This window comes from Scleropages formosus, chromosome 2 (genome assembly GCF_900964775.1).
Source record: "Scleropages formosus chromosome 2, fSclFor1.1, whole genome shotgun sequence".
NCBI lineage: Eukaryota > Metazoa > Chordata > Actinopteri > Osteoglossiformes > Osteoglossidae > Scleropages > Scleropages formosus.
This window is the reverse complement of record NC_041807.1, coordinates 4,898,533-4,921,177: the sequence shown is the minus strand read 5'-3', so window position 1 is coordinate 4,921,177 and position 22,645 is coordinate 4,898,533. Positions and strand designations below refer to the sequence as shown.

Here is a 22,645-nt window from a genome sequence, read left to right as displayed (position 1 = left end):
TACACTGAGATATTGTATGTGGTATATCTGGGAGGATTTTTTGGGATAATGGATTTTACAACATTCTGACAAATTCTTCAATCTAATTCTGAGGGTTTTGACCTGCCTGGCTATCACTTCATGCCAGGTTCTGTGAGGTGTTCAGAATGTGAATGATAATACTGTCTTTGGGTCTGCACTAATGGACAGTTTCCCTCTTTAAGGATGTAGGGATTGGAATACATATTTCATTGGGTTGTACTGCATTTCTGTGAACAGCTTCTTGTTCAGTTTTTGATGTGGGGCTGGTTGTGATACTGTTAATATCAGACAACCCTAAAATGAACTGAAAATTTGCTAGACTTTAGAATTTATTTTATTTTGATCAACAGCTCATACAGTGTAGGCTCTGAGTTACTCTATACTGGAAACAACCAAACGTGACACAGGATACAACACTTGATGCCAGTTTATTACCTTTTATTAGGATGAAGCAAAATTAAAGTACTTTAAAATGGAAAAAAAAATCCTTCACTTCCACAACCACCTGTTCGATGTGCTGAGTTCTGTTTTATATACACATGGCAGTGCAGTGACACTGTGTCCATTGCACACCAAGTGGCTCAAGAGAATAAAACAAAGGAGAGTGAGATGTAGTGTTAAGATGTATTGCATGAGAAAAATGAAATAAGTGGTTCACCTTCTATGCCAACTGTGTGTCTCATGTTAAACTTCATAAAAGTTGCCACAAGGAAGCCATCAATGCATTACATAAACATATTTATTAAAATCCGGTTCATTTAAGTTTGGAGTCAAAATGGTGATATACTATACTGTTTGGAAATTCTGCTTATTTCAAGGGTAGTTTCTGGGTACAGCAAAAATAAATTTTGAAAACACGCTGCCTGTAATTTCTCTGTGAGCCACTTGCTCCCCCTTCCTTTGAAGCTTGAATTTGCATTCTACCTGAATGTGTTTTGCTGCAGAGAGGAGGAATGCAGGCCATTTTTGCTCTACAACAAAGACAACAGAAAAAAGAAAAGGTGAAGAAAATGCAATTAAAAATAAATAAGTTTGAAATGTTCACATCTTTGGGAAATTGTGTTGAATGTTCACAAATGTGTTTATTTAATGCTTTTTCAGTTAATGTGGATTTGGAATTATTCAATAATGAAATATGTAATTTCATATAGGGGGGCATGGTGGTGCACCGGGTTTGGCCAGGGCCTGCTCTCCAGTGGGTCTGGGGTTTGAGCCCTGCTTGGGGTGCCTTGCGATGGGCTGGCGTCCTGTCCTGGGTGCATCCCCTTCCCCTCCAGCCCTGCGCTGCCAGGCTAGACTCTAGCTTGCGGCCACCCACTCGGGACAAGCAGCTTCAGGCAGTGTGTGTGTTTGTGTGTGTGTATGTGTGATTTCATATACAGCAGTGTGTCTGATGTGGGGTGTAATTTCTGGTGGAACAAGAAAACATGCTGAAATCGATATCTACTTGATTCTTTCCCTGACATTTTTTTAATTGCAATATCATTTAACTGCAGAGAAATATCTGTTACTTCTTTATCTGCTTAAGGGTACTACAGCAGCAGGTGAAGCAGGTCAAACTTCCATCCTTCAGCTGTGATGGCTAAAATTTATAACCAATCAGAAGCCCTGATTTCAAAAACGCCCCGGAAAAACTATTCCGCCATGTTAAAAATCGGATCACGTGCCAAAGTGCTTCCTTCCTGTCACCAGGTTCGTTAACGTCTGATGAAGTTAAATTTGTGTTCTGCTATGTGTAATGTTCACGTAATCACGTCTTCGAAATAACCAGAATCTATAATGAAGTAGAACGGCATATTTAATCAGAGGAATTTGGGGAAATAGTTCAACAAGGACAAATCATTAAACGAAAGTGAGCGAGACTGGATGTGACGTCAACAGCAACACCTAAGATGGGCGCAGAGAATATACGCGGAAAGTAAATTTAGGAGAGTAAACTTTTTTATTTAAGCTTATTTCAGAAGTGATATTAAAATAGGGGGTATAGAGTTGTCTTATCGTTACTATTATATTTCCTCCACCGCTTCTTTCCAAGAATTGTTGCAGGCTCTCCGCATGTCGTGAGGTGACAGATGACGAGCGGAGAAGGGCGTTGTTGTGCGCGCGCTGCGTTACAAGCTACTCGCCGAACAAGACGGGCGGGCACCTCTTGCGAAATAACCGATACCTCGTGCCTTTGCTGCGCAGCCAAGAGCCGCTTGTGTGTTTAGGCAGGAGCGAACATTCCGTGTAAAGTGCTGCTGCTGCTGCGTTTCGAACATTGAGAGCCGCTGTCCAGCGCAGCTCTGCAGCCATGGCGCCCCCCTTCCACAGCGTACTGTAGCGACGAAGTAAGTAGCAAGTGTGCATATTGTGACATGTTTCGGTCTCATTCCTTTATCTCACTGCGGTTGTTTTATTCCCTTAACTGGCAAAATTTATAATTTTCAAATGATGGGTTTTTTTTTTTTTTTTTTTTGTTCCTGACCACGTGTGTTTCTTAGAATCTCAGTGTCCGACCAATATGACCACATTGTCAGCCACCTCCCAGTATCCAGGAGCCAATTCAGCATGCAGATTACTGCCAGGAGATGGGACACAGGTAAAGTTTTCTGCGTAACTCTTTTACACTGTTGTTCATGTCTCTATTTAATGCAAATGTCAGAAAGAAGTATATTTAATGCATCATTAGGAATAGTCAGCTGCACAAAGCTTCCCTTGAGCTGATTTTTTTTTTTTTTTTTTTTTTTTTTCTCCCTCTCTCATATTATTCAAACAAAATATCAATACTGCAGTGCCAAATGAATTACCCACCTGTTAATTTGTCTTTTTAATGCAGGCTGTGGAATTATGCAAGATTTTATTAGGTCTGTTTTATTGCTTAATTACATGAGATGATACTCGGAACCCTGAGTATCTTGTATTTTACTTGTATGTTAAATGTCAATGAGTATGGTGACTTTTTTTTTTTGCGTGTTTTGGTAAATTATGGTTTTTGTGTGTAAATTCTACAAGAAAATTGTCTTTCTCTCTTATCACTTGCTTTTTCTTGTCTCATGCAGCAGGTTCAGCCGAAGGCACCTCTGCTTCAGCTTTTGCGTGTGGCTGGGGCCCAGGAGGAAACCTTCACACTGAAGGAGGTTTGTAGAGCCCAGAGTTTCACACTGGCCTCAGCTAGTTGTCATGGTAATGGAATTTAACTGTACCGGTAATTTGGTGATTGGAGGTCTTGTGGAGTTTTATTAGTGTAGACATCCTTGTGTGGTGTGTTTTTTTTTTTTTTTTTTTTAAATACTGTCAGTTATGGGCTACATTCATATTGCAATTGGGGACTGTATGTGATGTAAGGCAAAAATTGTTCCAAGTGTTACCCACAAAGTGAAACAACTTTTTCAGTTTTTCTCTTTACAGGTTGTGAGCTGAATGTTTAAAAAGTGTATTAAATTATGTCTATATATTTTAAAAACAAGATGCATATAAGGTATTATGGTATGTAGACATGAGTTCTGAAGATGCCAGAATATTGCATAAAATTGTTTATGGGTGACAGGTGATGCACTACTTGGGCCAGTACATCATGGGGAAACAGTTATACGACAAGCAACGGCAGCACATTGTGCACTGCCAGGATGACCCCCTTGGAGAGCTACTGGAGGTAGAGAGCTTCTCTGTCAAAAACCCCAGGTGAGTCCTACAGCTGGACCAGGGCATTTCTGTGCATGCCCGGAGACCACTCAGTCCGAAAATGCTTTATGCATACATGCAAAACGTTGTTTCCCTCTTTATAATGTCATTTGTGTTTCTTACTATTCCGTGATTGTTCATATCACTGGCTTTGCAACATATTTCTTTTATTAAAGATGAAATATCTCTTCTACAATTTGCAGTCCAGTTTATGAAATGCTGAAAAAAAATCTCATCATCCTGAATAGTACAGGTAAGCAATGCTTGTGGGATTTCATTTGTTGATGTGTTTATAAGCATTCACGTGATGTGGGCTATTTTGGGAACTTGCAAATTCATTCTGTTGTCATATTGAAGTTCGGTACTTTTAAATCAAGTTGCCTGATTGTATTTGTCTGATCTATATGCATATAGAGTTTACCAAAGCTGTAACAGATCTACCTTTGTAAATGATCAGTCTGAATGCTAATTTAACTGGTACAGTTAATATAAACATTACCACAGTTGAAATGAGTAGCGTGTTATTTAAATTACTTAACCAGTAATGGAGCCGTTGATATTTAACCGGTAATAAAATTACTGTTATGTTACGTTATATGCTTTCTTGATGTTTTGACATGATACACCAGCGTTATTTTAAACTTTGTTTGCTTGGCTTGGAGAGTGTGTGGGCATGCTCACCTGTATGTCTGTGCATTATCTCACACACCAGTAATTGGCCATTTGAACATCTTCATTGATGTTGAATCAATTCTTGTTGCTTTTTCAAGATATGAACCTTTTGAGTCATTTATTGATAGACAGGACTAAATCAAACAGAGGTGCTGTAGTGTAGCATCTAGTAAGTCCCTTTGTCTTGTTGTAAACCTGGCTCTCTCTTTGTTGCCTATGCCCCAGCCATGCCCAGCTGTGGGCCATGTGAGACAGGCAGTGTGTGGTGTGGATGCGGGTGTTGAGGCTGGTGCTTGGTAAGTTTGCCAGGTGCTAGAAGAAGAGAGTGGCGGTTGTGTTCCATGGGGTTTAATCTTCACCTCCTCACCATGGGAACCTTCTACGTCTCACAGCGCGATGAGTGATGCGGGGTTACTGCTGTGTGTGAAGAGTAACTGCCTGGAGGGTTTTTTGTGTTACTGTGTCTTATTTGAAACGCAGACGCTGCAAAGACTCTTTCTGTCGGCAAGGATTGTAATGAGCCTGCGAGTGAAGATCCTGGTCAGGTAAAACTCCAGCATGGTGCTGCGGAGAAACTGCACTCGACCCCTTTTTCAGGGCAAACACAGTCTGGTTTTGGGGCAGGGAACTTTACCTCCTGACAGAATGTATTTTTTCCTCTCAGCTACAGTTTTCAAATCAATTTAGATTGTTTAAAAATCTTTACTCACTTTTCCTTTCATGAATTACTCTGAGGTTTTAATTGTATTTCTTTGTGGCGATAAAGGCACTTTTTGTGCCCAATACACATTTGCCATGTTGGTATTCTAAAATCTTGTAAAGTGAACTTTTTTCCCAGTAAAAAAAAAAAAAAAAAAAGACTATAAACAACCAAGTAGTACCAATTGCAGCAGCAGCAGCAGCTTGCTGTAGCTTTTTTCAGCTCAGATTTGTTTGCCCTGAAAGAGGGGGCGACTGTCTCCACTGGTATACCTGTACAGAGTGGCACCGTCTCTGTACTTTCCCACCTGTGGGCTGCCCTGGTGGTCTTGGGGAGAAGCCACCAGATTAGCCTTTGAGGTGGGGGACAGAGTTCATGTCTCTGTTTGTTGCTCAGAGTCTCCTTCTCTGCTACATCCACTCCCTTGGGGGAGTTGCAGCTTCTCTTCCAACCACAGGCCCCCCCCACCTCTCTTGTCTGAAAACCAAATTCAACCCCTCACCCAGAATTCTTGATGCATTTGTAATTCTGGGTTTAGGCATGTTTTTCACTGATTAATTTATTAGTCTAGTGTAAGTATATGATTTAGTGTAGCTGTATTGTAGTTTTTCAATGTAAATTTTATAAATATCTTCACTTTTGGGTGAGACTTACGGCTGGGGATTGAAGACAGTGGTTGAAATAATACAATGGTGAATTTCATCCGAAGAATATTTGCGCTTTTTTTTTTTTATTATTTTTATTTTTAAAAAATGCTCAATTTTATTTTGGCCTGTCATTGTGCAGGGAAAAATAACTTATTACTGAGTAAACAACAAAGTGCTAGTACTAGATTGGGGGGGTGCAGACAGTATTTCACTGTAATGCTCCATATTGCTTTGATTTTCACATGAAGAATAGATATTCAGTAGTTTCCCCCTTCTGGTACGTGGGTTCTCCGAGTCCCTCGCTTCTATGTCATCTTTTATGCGGCCTCTGGTGTGAAGATGCTGCTCCTCCCCCACATGCCCACCATGGTACGGTTGTTCACTCACACTCTCTGTGCTTATACAGGCCTCCAGTGGCCCATCCAAGCCGTATCAGTCTCCAACCACTGCTGGGGCAAGCACTTCTGCTACGTCGGCTACCTCACAACGTCGGCAGAGGGAGCCAGATGGAGGTATGGAATCCAGTGCCACCATCCATCTTAGTCTTCGCCAGTACCGTGGCGCAGCGAGTACCACTGCTGTCATGACACCTAGGTGGTACAATAGGGCATGGGTTTGATCCTCACTCAGCCTGTGTGGAGTTTGCATGTTCTCCCCACGTCTGCATGGGTCTCCACCAGGTGCTCTGGTTTTCTCCTTCAGTCCAAAGACATGCTGTTCAGGTTTATCCATAGTGTGTGAGTGATAGAGTGCGTTCCACTGATGTATGGATGAGTGACCCATTGTAAGTAGTGTACAATACTGAACATTACTGTTCAACTCAGTTTATTTTTATACAGCGCTCTTCTCATGCAGTGACACAGAGCACTTTAACACAGCTATAAGACAAGGAAAAACAAATGCATCAGGTAAAGAAACAAAGAGTGTACTATTATACAGTACGAGCATTGTAAGTAACCTTGGTGAATAAAGGTATGAGCTGGTAACACTAGAGTTTCTTGGAAGTCACTTTGGAGATAAAAGCATCTGCTAAATAAAACAAATGTAGTCTCTGGCTTGTCCAGGAAATATTCACAGACCATGGTGTTGGTGGTGACATATTTCATGGGGACAACTGGTAGTGCAGTGGTTAGAGCTGCTGTTTTTGGACATAAAGATCATGGGTTCAAATCTCGCCTCTGGCTGTAATACCCGTGAGTAAGGTACTGACCCTAAATTGCTCCAGTAAAATTATCCAGCTGTATAAATGGTTAAATAATTGTAAGTGACTTAACATCGTAAGTCACTTTGGAGAAGTGTTAACTTAATGAATAAATGTAGTGTTCAAGTTCTTCTTTTCAGAGCATTTGTTAGTTCTTAGTAACCAGATTCCAGAGATGTGCTTAAGGTACCTCTCATTATGTATTTCTTATATTGTAGTATGATCTACACACTTGAATGCCAGCAACTGCTTCTTAGGTAATTATTAGCAAAGTTGTGTGTGCCATTAAAACTGTAAGTCAGTAGGCAAAGACAAAAGTTTTTAACTTTCAAGATAAAACTTGACAATTTTTTTTTTTTTTAAAACTTTCGGGACATATGGGACAAGGCATCAGCCTTGATGTTCTTTGTCCCTGGCCTTTAAAACACTGTGAAGTTAAACTGGGTAAAGAACAGTTCCCAGTGGGCCTGGTGTGGGTTCAGACGCTGGGCCTGTTGCAAGTATTCAAGGTTCCGAATAAAACAAGCTTGGAGCAATCTTACTACATTGTGTAGTCTGTAAATCTTAAAACTGTTTTTACTTTGCATTTTTTGTTAAGTTTGTTCTGTGAATTTACTCCGGTGGGCAAATTCTCGTTCCAAAGGGGTCAAAGTACTACTATACCTCTGTTTAATGGGGGTTACATGCAATGAAAAACTGCTTTTGGTTTTCTTTAAAAAATAATGAGCTTATCTTTCTGTATGATGGCATATTTGCCTCATTATGCATTCACACGTCCTCAAAAGGTATTTTATTCAGTTTACTGTGTCTTTTGCTCTGCAGACCAAGTGGATTTTATTCTTGCATAACAAAACTAAGTACATCCATCCCTCATTTAACATGGTTAATTTTTCCATTGAAATCACCCCAGTCTCAAACTAACCCAACATGACTTATGGTAAACAACTCAAAAAGCTTATTGAATACTGACTTTAAGAAGCAAACTGTATAAGCAGGCAAATATTAATCGGTTATTTAAATATTTGTTCATTTAGCTGATGCGTTTTTACAAAGTGACTTATTAGGTACTTTAACATCATAAATTACCTATTTATACAGATGAGTAATTTTACTGGAGCAATTTAGGGCAAGTACTTTGCTCTAGGGTACTATAGCAGTAGGTGAATTTTTGACCTGCAGCCTTGGGAACTGAATGCAACAGGTGTAACTAAGTTTTCTGCATTTTAACAATAGAAACACAAAACAAAAATATGAATTCCAGGGAGGTGTTATACAAAAAGGTTTAGTTTTTGGCATTTACATCAAATACTACACTGTGAAACAGCAATCTTCTGATTTAAAGAAAAATATAAATGTTACCTGTAAAGGCAACCATAACTTGAACATAAAAGAGAAGTTCGAGATCATTAAGCACTTTAAATGTTGAAAGATGGTACCACACTCGCCTCTTAGCCTTCCACTGCAGTACTCAGAAAAGTTAGCTTTTGTGGTTTAAAGGTTGTAGAGTCCTGAATTATTCTGCCCTACACAAATCCATAGTACTAATTTTAAAAATTTACATAATTGATGATAGAAATCAGTCATTTCTCTAACAGGTTTTATAAAATTTTGGTTTCATAATTGTTGGCATCTTAGTTTGGCATTTTAATAAATTTTTAGTCACATTTTTCATCCGAAATAAAGTTCTCCCATAAGAAATAATAGTAATTCCACCCCCTCGCAATGGGGAATGAATTCACTTCATTATGCAAGGTATGGGCTTAATACTTATGGAAGATATATTTCCCAAACACAAAATACTACCTTCAGAGTTCATATACTGAATACTCGTTGAATGAAGGATGGGTGTGGGTTTTTTTTTTTTTAAAGGTATTGTAGTAGTTTTTTGTTGTAACCTGTTTGTGGTCTGAATGCATTTGGGGAGTACAGGGTGAAACAAATAAGCAGTTCTTTGTTGGGGGGACATCATACATTGATCTTTTGCTGCAAAGCATAGTTACAGCTTAAAAGGGAATTCTGGAATCTATCACCATTTTGAGACAGGTTTTTATCCTCTGTGTCCTAGAATCACTTGATGGAGTTCCTAGGTCTGCATGCAAGCGGCCTAAGCTGGATGTTAATTTGGAGGAGTGGGATCTGTCTGGGTTGCCCTGGTGGTTTCTGGGTAATCTTCGCAGCAACTATGGGCGAAAGAGTAATGGCTCTACAGACATCCACACCAATCAAGTAAGATTGTGTTAACATGCTTTGTAAGCCTCGCTGTTCATCATTGATGTCTGCTGCATCTTGGCCTCTACTTTTCATAGTGATACATCTTTATAGAAGTTTTTCTGCACTGTGTAAAACAATGGAGACCTAATGGCATAAAACAGACCAAGTTCAGGACTAATCACTTTGGTTACTGAGTTAGCCAAGTGCAGAAGAGTTTCTGGGTGTCAGCCACACAACTAGACTGAGGAGACAGTTGTCCCTTGGGCAGGACGAGGACACTGCCATTGTGTCGGACACAACCGATGACCTCTGGTTCCTGAATGAAGCAGAGAGTGAGCAAGTGAGCGTGGAGATGAAGGAGGCAGCACTGGAGCAAGGCAGTGATTGGGAGCTGCAGGAGGAGGAGGAGGGAGTCAAGGCTGAAAGGGAGGATAAGGAGGTAGGCTGTAGTGTCTCTTATGTCATAATGTCGCAAAGATATTGATATTTTTAGTTGGCCACATTTCATTGTTTTTAAGTGTTCTATCCAAAAACACTTTTAGACTGGACAATGCTGAAAGACCTGGTTAAATATGTTACTTGAGAACATGGCCCTCATCTTACAAAGACATTTGGGACTTGGAAATTTTAAGTCAATTTGCTTCAGTTGCATGATGTGTGAAAGTATGGAAACCTGTCCATGCGTAGCCCAGCAGTATGTCAGCTTGACACCTAGACTGAACCTTGTGTATTGTTTCAGATGCTTGAGGAGCTGGATGAGGATTCACAGTGCTTGAGCGATGACACAGATACTGAGATCTCCATTCAGGTCAGTCTCTGGCAGGTTGTGTGTGCTGCTCCAGTCACCAGTGTTGTGCTATACATGTGATTTATTCATACTGTAACCTATTTCAGAATAGCAAAGCATACAAGTGATGCATTAAAGTATAGTCAACTTTAGAACACTTCTACAGTTTAACATGAGAGGAAAACATCTGCCTTTTTCCCCTGTGTTTTCATCTTTTAAAAGTGCGTATTTGCATGCATACTACAGACCATAGTCCTAACTTATTACAGGTGAAAATAAGTATCTGTTGGTGAATTAGTTTGTTCTGTATTTTTGAACCAAATATGATTTGGTGATCAGATTTTTCGCAAGTCCTAAAATGAGACGAGAACCCAGGTAAACAAATGCCAATAAACATTACACTTTTTCATTTAGTTTTAGGACTTGCATGAAAATCTGATCACATTTTATGTTATATTTATGCAGAAATAAAATTCTAAAGGTTTCACAAATGTTCAAGCACCACTGTACTCATGTGCCTGAGGCTCTTGAGAAATGGTTAAGCTTGTCTTTGGTACATCTTCATTCTTTGTATGGGTGACAATATTGTATCGATCCTGATTGGCACACTTTCAAGCACCACTGTGTGTGTGTGTGTGTGTGTGTGTGTGTGTGTGTGTGTGTGTGTGTGTGTGTACACACACACACACACACACACACATTCTCTGAACTGCTTGTCCCATACGGGATCGTGGGGAACCGGAGCCTAACCCGGCAACTCAGGGCGCAAGGCTGGAGGGGGAGGGGACACACCCAGGACAGGACGCCAGTCTGTCGCAAGGCACCCCAAGTGGGACTCAAACCCCAGACCCACCGGAGAGCAGGACCCGGTCCAACCCACTGCGCCACCGCGCCTCCCTATGTATAATATATAGCTGTAATAAATAATATACTCTTAAGACTTTTTGATATTCATTTTGAATTACATTAAATTTATAACTTAATTAAAATGACAAATAAAATACATTTTCCAGTTAATAAACATAGTATTTTTCCATCACAAATATTTCTGAATACTAGGCTTGTGTTCTAAACACTGTGGAAATGCGTTAAAATTATCTAGTCTCACACTTCTGTTCTTTTTGGGTGAGTACAGCTGGATGCATAACAATGGGTCACAATTGTTCCTCCCCAGACAAATTTTAACAATTATATAACAGAAGAAAATGCAACTGAAAATACATTGGAAAATGACTGAGGGTTTAACGCTTCTGGATTCGACAACGCCGTATAGGACACTGGTTCCCATGTTTTGCTTCCACTGTTGGAAGCATCATCAGAGAGCTGCCACATCTTGTAAAAGCTAGATGTGAACTGGAGTGTTTGATGAGGGTGAGTGTACTTAATGGCATCTGCAAGACGTGGTAGCTCCCTGATGACACCAGCCGCGGAAGCCCACGGGTTTTGATACATTGGCGAATGTCTGTAGTTTCAGGAAAAAAAGCAACTCAACAGCTTCTAATATGAGAATTAGTGTATTAAAATTCCTACGATACTGTTGTAGAGCTGAGCCACAGCTAAAGAATTTCTCTGCTGTTGTGCTCTCCTTGCATACCATGTGAAGACACTTTACAAAAGTGTGTGTATTTGTCTGTTCCAGGATGCATGGCAGTGCACCGAGTGCCGCAAATACAACTCTCCGCTGCAGCGCTACTGTGTCCGCTGCTGGGCACTGCGTCGGGACTGGTACAAGGACTGCCCCCGTCCTGCCCATTCTGTCTCCCTCCTTGACCTTCCTAGCACCATAAAGGGTCCAGGAAAAAATGAGTGTGGTGATGGTGTAGATGTGCCTGACTGCCAGCGCACTGTCTCTGACCCTGTGGTACTCCCTTCCCATAACTCCTTTGACCGTCGGCTCCCCTTGGGCAAAGGAAAGGCCCGCTTGGTGCCCTCAAGCAGTTTGCAACGAGGAGGCTCGGAGGGTCCCGAGAGTTCCGAGGGAGACAGCCAGGACACGTTAGACATGGAAACGGATGAGCGGCCAGAGGCACTGCTGGAGCCTTGCAGGCTGTGCCGTGTCCGGCCGCGGAATGGCAACATTATCCATGGGCGGACTGCACATCTACTTACCTGCTTCTCATGTGCTCGCAAGCTGCATAAATTCCAAGCCCCCTGCCCTGGTTGTGGCCAGATCATCCAGAAGGTCATTAAGACCTTCATTGCATAGCAGTGATTTCACTGAGTGCCAGACATGCCTTTATCCATGTTAATTTTGTAGAAAAGCTGCCAGAGGGTACACGGTGATCTGTGTTGCACTTGAATGCAATCACAGCCCTTGTTCATATGTCATCCCTGACATAGAAGAAAACATAATTTAAAAGATCAGAGCTATTTATTTATTTATTTATTCATTCTTTTTTTCCTCTTTTGGACAACATCTTCATGTCTTTGCAGCTTTTCTTGTCTGTGTGTATAGTACTAAATGAATGTAACACTGGAAATGCATTCAACAACATGATTTATTTTGATCCTTTTCTCTCAACCATACATTGGCTAAAAACAGGGTGTCTGAGAACTTGTATTTACATGCATGAACAAGTAGCTGTGCCATAAATTAATCTGTTTTGCCTTCTTAGTCTATCCCCATGCATAATAACAATTTGTAACATTTAGCATTTTAAGTTTGTTTCCAGTTCCCAAACTCATTGACTTAACATTTTTCAGTCATTGGTGATTTAGTTTAAATTTAATTTCTTATGTAATAGACTGCAGATTTAACGATTTTTCTGTTTGTCGCAACCTTTTCTGTGTTATCATTCCTGCTGTGTTGGCAGTCTGAAGAAGTTTTGTCATATTTTGGGATTTTTTTTGGGTCCTTAATTTCAGTGTTAGTGTGGAAATTGGTGAAAGAGTTATGTTGGACCAAAGCAGTCTTATTAAAGGTTCCTTACAAATATTCGGAACTGTACAGAGGCAGGAAGATGGACTTTGCTTTGTGCTCTCCGGAATTAAAAATTCTTCTGAAAAGGCAGCTGCAGAGAATTTAGATTTCTTTTTCTGTGTTGTCTCATTTACCTGTGCCCACAAAATCATTGTTAATGAATGGGGAGTGTCTGGAGTTTTAAAGTTTGGTCCAGTGTTGACCTACAGCAGGTGTTTTTCAAGAAAGCAGCAGTCAGCCAGGTGCCAGTAAAGAGAAAGGTTCATTTGCAATAGCCTATGATGAAATTGTCTGCTTTGCTGATGTGCTCTTTGGCTTTTTGGAAACCCTTCATTGGAAGTAACTGTCTTTGCAGGAAGCAGCAGATTGTGGAGCTGCAGCACTGATACCATTAAGTCATTTAAACAGCCCTAGCCTCCTCACTTGCCACTTAAGGCAGAGTCCTGGCTTATTGCGTCCTTTGGTGCACACCCAGAAGACGGTAAAGTTTTGTAAGTGGCACTGTGAACTGGCTGTGAGCGCAACCAGTGTGGCAATGTGCTCACCGTACTCCTTACACAGCAGTATAGTCCCGCCTGACCTCATAGCCGGACCTCTATCTTTTTACGTAGATTGACTTTGTTTCAACAGTTTCTAGTTTTAATATACTGCCAAATTTGTGTTATTTGTAAAATCATAAATCTGTGGCTTGCGCTGTTTTGTCCTTTTTTCTGCTAGCAGCACTTACAGCTTGCATATTGCAGTAGGAGTTTAAAACACAAGATAAACACAGTCTCTCTCCACATGACTAAGTATTTCTTGTTTTAATGTAAAACGTTGCAGTTCCATCTGCTCATTGGATCAAGTGGTGGTCAGTTTACATACTCCTGTAATGCTTTTCTGTTTGTAAGCAAGGCACGTACAGACTAAAGCCACTTCATGCATATGCTTTTGAAAGCCTTGATTTTGATTGTTGTGACTGCAGTAATTCATGAATAACAATGAAAACAATGTCCTCACATTTGTTTTCCATCAAAAATAATGCACTATCTTGTCCCCTAGGTGGCATTATGGTTGCTGACATTCTTGTTTGTTTGAAATGGAATTTTGGATATTCTGATTTGAGGTGCTGTTTGATTATATTTAAAGCAAAAGTAACACATTGAGCTAATGTGGAAATGGGTGCGTTGGGAAAGTGTTGTGAGACCAATATGATTTGCATTTGTCAGGATAACTGTCAGCTTTTAACCTCCTGGCTGCTGCAGCATAATGGTAAGCTTTTCCATTCCATTGTTTTCTTTAATGTGACACATTTTCTGTCACTTGGTGTAAGACAAACGAGAAGAAAGGTGGATGTGATATGCTCAACACTGCCATTTTTTTTTTTTTTTTTTTTTTTTTTTTTTAAATTGGCTTCTTTCAGTGTGTATCTTGAAGTGTGCTTTTGTTAAAGTAGGTGCTATATGAAATATTACAATAAAGTATCAGATGTTGAAAGTGATATTTTGCATTGCATTTTCTATCATGGTAACCAGCAATAAAGCAGCTGGCTTGGACTGTTGCATAATGTTTTCAAAGTTAATTTTGTGGTTTTCCTGAGTTCCACTGTTCTGTGGCTTGTCACACTTATTTTTTTTTGCAATAAATAAGCATTACTAACATGTAAGTTACTACTAAATATTTGGAAAATACAAATATAATTGTAGTGTTTTTAATGCTTCCGTTCTGAAACGTTCACTTTAGGTTTTAAAACAAAGCTCTTACGAAAGAAATTTTAAGAAATTACTTAAATTAGTTTTAGTATTGGCATTTTAACTGAAAATAAACATTTGATCACAACTTCTTATTCAGTCTTGATCCCTAACCCAATCTATCAATGGGTTTCTAATGTTTGTCAGCTTCTGGCCTCTTGCCTTTCTTACAGAAGCTTAGTGAAGAAAATCTTAACAGATTGTTCACAGGATTTTCTGTGAAAATCTTGGCTATAGATAAAATAAAAATACTTTGTAGGAATAACATTTTAACTGACCTGCAATACAATTCTAAAATGGCTTAGAATGAAATGGAATAAAACAATTTCCTCACAAATTCCTATTTGATCGTGGTTCGAACAGTTCACCCAGTAAACATGGATTTTTTTTAAAACTTATTTTTGTTCAGTTAATTTTATTGTTTTTGTCGTCACTACAACTCAGACACTGGAGGCAAGCAGTAAACACAGTGCAAGTGATTGAATTAGGTGGTACCATTCCCCTGTTGAGTGGATTTTTCTGACACCTGTTCTGTTGATGTGAGTTGCTTTCATTGTACTACATTTAAAAAAACTAAAACTAAGCAAGTCAATAAAATGCAGTGTTAATATATTTGAACATTTGTAGATTTGCAGATGGGCAGGAGACATTTTAACAGATATTTAAAGACACAGAATGAGGGTACAGGAAGGCTCTACTGCAGGACATCAAAGCAGATGAACTAGATTTCGGACAGAGCCCACAGTGAGCACAAGCAGGAGCATGAGGACGAGGACCCACTGCAGTCTGCGAGGATGAGTGCCCAACAGACCTTTGTTGGGGACCTCCTGGGCATTCTAGATTAAAAAAACAAAACTTTTAAGTCAATTTACAACTAATTTTAACATTGTAACAGTGTTAACGATGTCCCAGTTTACAAATTCATCTCGTCCATCGTAGCAAGTGATCATCCGCTTCAGTCAGCATGGGGTGATTGTATGACAGCTAAGTGAATATAAGTGAATACACGTGAACCCCAATTACATGTGACATAACTAAAGGGGTAGCATAATAATAGAGCATAAATTCGTGACAGAAACTGGCTCTTGGCACGTAGAATGTTACCTCACTGGAGGGAAGGAGCCGGAACTGGTGCGGGAGGTTGAGAAATACCAACTAGATATAGTTGGGCTCACCTCCACTCACAGTGTTGGTTCTGGAACCAAACTCCTTAATAGGGGGTGGTCCCTCTCCTACTCAGGAGCTGCACGGGGTGAGAGGCGCTGGGCAGGTGTGGGGATACTCACAAACCCCCAGCTGACTGCCATACAGTTGGAGTTTGTCTCGATGGAGGAGAGGGTCACCTCAATACGACTTAGAGTCGCAGAGAGGAAACTTTGACTGTTGTGTGTGCTTATGCACCAAACAGCAGTTCAGAGTATTCGGCCTTCTTGGAGAGGGTGGGTGGGGTTCTGGACAGGGCCGCACCTACAGACTCTATAGTCCTGCTGGTGGACTTCAATGTTCATGTTGACAATGACTGGGAAATCTGGCGGGGGGTAATTGGAAAGAACGGCTTGCCCGATCTGAACCCGAATGGTGAAATGTTATTGGACTTCTGTGCTAGTCATGGTTTGTCCATAACAAACACCATGTTCGAAAACAAGGATGCTCATAAATGTATTTGGTACCAGAGCTCCTTGGGCCAAAGGTCAATGATCGACTTTGTAGTCCTTTCTTCTGACTTGAGGCCACATGTTCTGGACACTCAGGTGAAGAGAGGTGCTGAGCTGTTAACTGATCACCATCTGGTGGTGAGTTGGATCAGGTGGCGAGGAAAACTGGTGGACAGACCCAGTAGGCCCAGACGTTTAATGAGGGTGTGCTGGGAACGACTGTCGGAGGACCTTGTCCGGAATGATTTTAACTCACACCTCCGGGAGAGCTTCTCCCATGTCCTGGAGGAGGTAGGGTACATGGAGTCTGAATGGACCCTGTTCAAAACCTCCATTGTGGAAGCAGCCAGGCACAGCTGTAGCCAAAAGCTTGTTGGTGCCAACCAGAGCGGCAACTCGAGAACCCGCTGGTGGACACCGGTGGTGAGGAAAGCTGTCAAGCTGAAGAAGGAGGCCTTTAGGACCTTGTTGGCTCTGGGGACTCCTGACTTAGCAGACAGGTACTGGCAGGCGAAAAAGGCAGCAGCGGCTGTGGTTGCAGAAGCAAAATCCGGGGCATGGGAGGAGTCTGGAGAGGCCATGGAAAGTAACTATCGGTCGATTTCAAAGAAGTTCTGGAGAACCATCCAGCAGCTCAGAAGGAGTCGGAAGAGTTTCGCTCAGGTTGTGTTCAGCAGGAGTAGAGAAACTCTGACATCTGATGGGAACATTGTCAGGAGGTGGAAGGATCCCTTTGAAGAACTCTTAAACCCGAGTGATATGCCTCCCTTACAGGAGTCAAGGTCAGACGCTTCCAGGCTATCAGAGTGCATTTCCCTGGTGGAAGTCACTGAGGTAGTTGGTACGCTCCACAGTGGCAAAGCACCGGGGGTGGATGAGATCTGCACGGAACTGCTTAAGGCCCTGGATGTTGCAGGGTTGTCATGGCCGACATGCCTCTGCAATGTTGCACGGACCTCAGGGACAGTGCCTTTGGATTGGCAAACTGGGGTGGTGGTCCCTATCTTTAAGAAAGGGGACCGGAGAGTGTGTGCCAAGTATCGGAGTATCACACTTCTCAGCCTCCCTGGGAAAGTCTATGCTGGGGTGCTGGAGAGGAGGCTCTGGCTGATAGTTGAACCTTGGATTGAAGAGGAACAGTGGAACAGCTTTTACCCTCTCACAAATAATTAAAGGGGCATGGGAGTTCACTAATCCAGTCTACATGTGTTTTGTGGACTTGGAGAAGGCCTACGACCGTGTTCCCCAGGAAATTCTGTGGGAGGTGCTCAGGGAATATGGAGTACCGGGGCCACTACTGCATGCCATTCGGTCTCTGCACATACGGCGCAAAAGCTGTGTCCGCATACTCGGCATTAAGTCAAGCTTGTTCAATGTGGGTGTTGGACTCCGCCAAGGTTGTGCCTTGTCTCCACTCCTGTTTGTGGTCTTCATGGACAGGATATCAAGGTGCAGTCGAGGCCAGGAAGGTATTCTGTGTGGGATTCAAAAGGTGACGTCTCTGCTTTTTGCAGATGATGTTGTCCTTTTGGAGCCGTTACATGGTTGCCTCCAACACGCACTGGAACGGTTTGCAGCCGAGTGTGAAGAGGTTGGGATGAGGATCAGCACCTCAAAGTCTGAGTCCATGGTCCTGTCTTGGAAAGGATGGCATGTCCCCTCTAGGTAAGGGAAGAGAATTTGTTCCAGGTGGAGGAGTTCTTGGGGTCTTGTTCACGAATGAGGAAAGAAGGGAGTGTGAGATTGGTCGCAGACTGGGAGCAGCGGCAGCAATAATGTGGTTGCTGTACCAGACTGCAGTGGTGAAGGGGGAGCTGAGCCATAAGGCGAAGCTCTCCATTTACCGGTCAATCTACATCCCTACCCTCACCTATGGTCATGAACTTTGGGTAATGACCGAAAGAATAAGATCACGAATACAAGCAGCTGAAATGAGTTTTCTCCGCAGTGGTTTGGGCATCTGATAAGGATGCCCCCTGGGCGCTTCCCTTTGGAGGTATACCAGACACAGCCAACTGGGACGAGGCCCCGAGGTCGGCCCAGGACCCGCTGGTGGGATTATATCTCACAGTTGGCCTGGGAACGGTTGGGGATCCCCCAGGCTGAGCTGGAGGAAGTTGCGGGGGACAGGGGCAGCTGGGCCTCTCTGCTCTCCCTGCTGCCACCGCGACCTTATTATGACAAGCGGGATAAAAGATGGATGGATGGATGAAAATGTAGTATATGAGTGTGAAAGTGGTCAAGGTTAGTGTGGGGTTAGTGTGAAAGTGTGGGGTTGATTTTCGAATAGATTACTATTTTGTTAGATTTATCTTGTCTATATTGAAACTGTAAAAACTAAAAAGATAAAAGTCATTGTCAGAACCGGTTACATGCTAACTTGGGTCTAGTCTCAGCACTTTTCAGTTCACTCCAACTCAGGCGCCCTTGTCTGAGAGTCAGAGTCAGCTTTATCAGAATCAGCTTTATTGGCCAAGTATACCTAAGCATACAAGGAATTTGTTTCTGGTTTAGAGCAAACCTACAGTACACATTCACACATACAGGCTAAATACACGCATACTGAACTAGAGATAGACTAATACAAACATGATTACAGGTAATGCAGCAGACAAGAACATAATATAATGCCGACAGAATGCAACAAGTGACAGAACACAATACCATGCGGACATAACACAACTAAATGTCCAAGCATAGAAAAAAGTACGCATTGACCTGTACATAAAGTGACATTATAGTGCAGTGATTCTCAGTTATTTAGAGAACATATTGCACATGGGTATGATTTTGCATAAGTAGGGGAAAGTATTTGAAATGACAGTAGTAAGTACAGAGTCTACTACATATTGCACATATGTAGTATGATGTTGCTCACAAGATATAAAAACATATTGCACATGGGTTTGATGTTACTCAAAAGATATAAAGAAACATATTGCACATGGATATGATATTGCACAAAAGATACAAAGAAACATATTGCACATGATGCTGCACAAGAGATATAAAGAACATACTGCACATGGGTGTAATGTTGCACAGGTAGGGTACAGTAGTAGTAAAAAGTCCAGTGTAGATTGAAGTTATAGGAGGGTGTTTAGAATCTTTGTGGCTGCTGGGAAAAAGCTCTTTTGGTGTCTGGTAGTCCTTGTTTTGATCAGTCTGTATCGCCTGCCAGAGGGAAGTAGTCTGAATAGACTGTGAGCCAGGTGTGAGGGGTCCCCTACGATTTTCTCAGCCCATTTCCTCACACGGGACATGTACAGGCCCTGGAGGGATGGCAGGTTGGTCCTGATGATGCGCTCTGCTGACTTAACCAGTCTATGAAGTCAGCGCTTGCCCAATTGGGTGGCAGAGCCGAACCAGACAGTGACGAACACAGTATGGATTCAGTGGTGGCACTCTAGAATTGGCACAGCAGTTCCTTCGGCAGGTTTTGCTTCCTCAGTTGGCAGAGAAAGTTTATCCTCTGCTGGGCTTTCTTGGTTATGGTAGTGGTGTTCTTCTCCCACTTCAAGTCTTTGCAGATGGTAATGACAAGGAACTTGAAGGAATCAGTGCTGATGCTGGAACAGTACAACTTTGGATAGTGAGTAGTGGCAGCGGAGAAGGTACTTTCTTAAAGTCAACTGTCATCTTCACTGTCTTACTGGTATTAAGTTCCAGGTTGTTGTGTCTGCACCACAAGGAAAGCTGATCCACCTCCCATCTGTATGCAGACTCATTGCAGTCCTGGATGAGTCCTCTGACTGTAGTGTCATCAGTGAATTTCAGGATCTTAACAGATGAGGCCACGGAGGTGTAGTCATTTGTGTATATTGAAAAGAGCAGAGGGGAAAGCACACATCCCTGGGGGGCACCTGTGCTGAGTGTGCGAGTGCTAGATGTGAATATCCCCAGCTTCACCTGCTGCTCTCTGTTGGTGGGGAAGCTTGTGATCCAGTTACAGGTGGATGTTGGCTGAGTTTGTATTGAAGGATATCTGGAATGATTGTATTAAAGGCTGAACTGAAGTCCACAAAGAGGATTCGTGCGTATGTCTGTGTTGAGTCAAGGTGCTCCAGGATGTGGTGCAGCCCCATGTTCACAGCGTCTTCCACAGACCTCTTTGATCTGTAGGCAAACTGGAAGGGATCCAGCAATGAGCCTGTGATGACCTTCAGGTATGCTAGCACCAGCCTCTCAAAGCACTTCATTGCTACAGAGGTAAGAGCCACTGGTCTGTAGTCATTTAGTCCCGAGATGCAGGTTTTTTTGGGAACAGGTATTATGGTGGAGCGCTTGAAGCATGATGGGACCATGCTTAGTTCTAATGATCTATTGAAGATCTGTGTAAAGATGGGGGCTAGCTGGCCTGCACAGGTTTTCAGGCAGGAGGGAGACACCTAATCAGGGCTGGGGGCCTTCCTTGTCTTTAATCTCTTGAACAAACGCCTTACATCATCTTCACTTGAGATGGCACCGCTCATGGCGACTTCGGTAGAGTGCTCCTATGTGCTTTGTTTGTTCTTATTTATTTATTTATTTATTTATTTATTTATGCAGTAGCATAACACCAAGTGGAGAGCAACTGACACTACCAGGAGTGCTGTCTTGGTGGAATATTGAGCTTTGAATCCAGACTGATATCCATCAAGGAGATGGTTCTGGGTGAGGAATACAGATAGTTGATCACAGGTTGCTCGTTCCAGAGTTTCTGACAGAAAAGGGAGGAGGGAGACTGGACTGTAGTTTTGGACTGAGTCAGGATCCAGAGAGGGTTTCTTTACCAGAGATGAAATGAGGGCAGTCTTTAAGGTAGATGGAAAGCAGCCAGTGGAGATTGAGGAGTTGATGATCTTGGACATGAAGGTGGAGAGTTGCGGGGAAATGGTCTGTAAGAGCGTCGATGGGATTAGATCAAGTGAGCAGGTGGTAGCTCTCTGTGACAGCAGGAGGTCAGAAATTTCAGTTTCTAACAGGGGCTTGAATTCAGAGAGCACAACTTCGCAGGTAGGTCCAGCATGATCAGGGCAGGGAAATATCAAGAACTTGTCAGTGATTGTATTGACTTTGTCTCTGAAAAACAAAGCAAAATCATCAGCAGTGAGAGAAGATGGAGGATGAGGCAGCAGAGAGCGGAGTAGGGATGAGAAGTTTCACCCTGGGACAGAGCTTAACAACATGCTAAGGTCATCCAGAAAGTGGCTGGGAGGGCCAGGAGGGCGATAAAGAACAACCACTAGTGGGATCGGGGCAGTGATAGAGACAACATGCAATTCAAATGAGGACAGGTTATGCAGGTGGAGAGGGAGAACAGAATATTCTCAGTGGGGAGAGATGAGCAGGCCTGTGCCTCCAGCTCTGCCTGAGGGGCGAGGGGTGTGGGAGGAAGAGTAGTTAGTGGAGAGGGCTGCTGGTGTGCCTGTGTTATCCAGGGTAATCCAGATTTTAGTTAAGGACAGGAGGTCCAGTGAGAAGTAGAGGCATAGGCCGGGATAAAGGCAACCTTCCTCACAGCAGACTACCAGTTCCAGGGTCCCATGGAGAGGTTGAAATAGGATGGAAGGCTTGATAGATGAGGATAAATCAGGTTACTGTAGCAGCGAGAGCGTCTGGGTCTCTGATAACAGTGATGTCACTCATTCTGGTTGCCATAGACAACTTTGATGTTCAACATGTTTTATCACATGATCCCTCGCGGAACATGATGTTGATGGCAGAACTCATGTAGTGGCGGAGGCCTCCTTCAGTGGGTTCCTGTAGGTAGACTCCCTAGTCTTTGCACTCGAGGCTGCTGCTATGCGCCACCTGCTGTAATTTGAACAAGGCTAATTTATGGCTGGTGAGAGGTCAAATCGAAACTACTCAGACTGTAATCAAAACAAACCGAATAAAGAAGGTGGCACGATTAATGAAAGTGCCCAGTCTACAGTATGGGACACAGTTTAGGTTTCCACACACTCTGACAAACTGCAAATTAAACAAACAAACAAACAAACAAACAAATAATTGACAGCTGCACAAACACAAAACAGATTACTTTTATCTATGAGCACAACTACACAATTAGAATGTGTGTCAGGATATAGTTGGTAGCAAAACAAATAAATTTACAATTCACGTGTACCACAATGAGCAGGAGCAGCAACGCGAATATAATGCACAATGGAGGTATGACCAGCATCAGAGGAGGTGAGAAGATCATTAACAACACATGAGCACCAGTTCAGTGCTGTGACCAGGGCTGAAACCAAACTGAAATTTTTCATATACATGTGGTCCCCAATACACAATCGGGTTACGTCTAGTGAAACGCAGCATAAGTCGAAAATACATTTAATACACCTAATACACACCTCTGCATGACATTTCAGAACACAGCCATTAAGTAATGACGTATTAATAATACTGACAATAGGATCAGCAAGCTTAAACTGCGGCTTTATGTAAGTT

The 22,645-nt window shown here is 42.3% G+C and overlaps 1 protein-coding gene across 2 annotated transcripts; it reads left to right on the top strand.

The window, feature by feature from the left end:
- The first annotated feature begins 1,682 nt into the window (after positions 1-1,682).
- Positions 1,683-14,284, top strand: mdm4 (MDM4 regulator of p53). 2 transcript variants are annotated; one of them, XM_018758686.2, is made up of 12 exons: positions 1,683-1,713; positions 2,057-2,351; positions 2,505-2,602; positions 3,063-3,140; positions 3,551-3,684; positions 3,888-3,937; positions 4,837-4,901; positions 6,110-6,215; positions 8,970-9,130; positions 9,369-9,554; positions 9,855-9,923; positions 11,542-14,284. In XM_018758686.2, the coding sequence occupies exons 3-12, from the start codon at positions 2,525-2,527 to the stop codon at positions 12,106-12,108; spliced, it is 1,494 nt and encodes a 497-aa protein (XP_018614202.1). In that variant the 5' UTR covers positions 1,683-1,713; positions 2,057-2,351; positions 2,505-2,524; the 3' UTR covers positions 12,109-14,284. The 2 variants fall into 2 exon arrangements, with proteins under 2 accessions (XP_018614202.1, XP_018614203.1); XM_018758687.2 differs by having other exon boundaries at positions 1,696-2,351; positions 9,384-9,554.
- Positions 14,285-22,645: the final 8,361 nt, after the last annotated feature.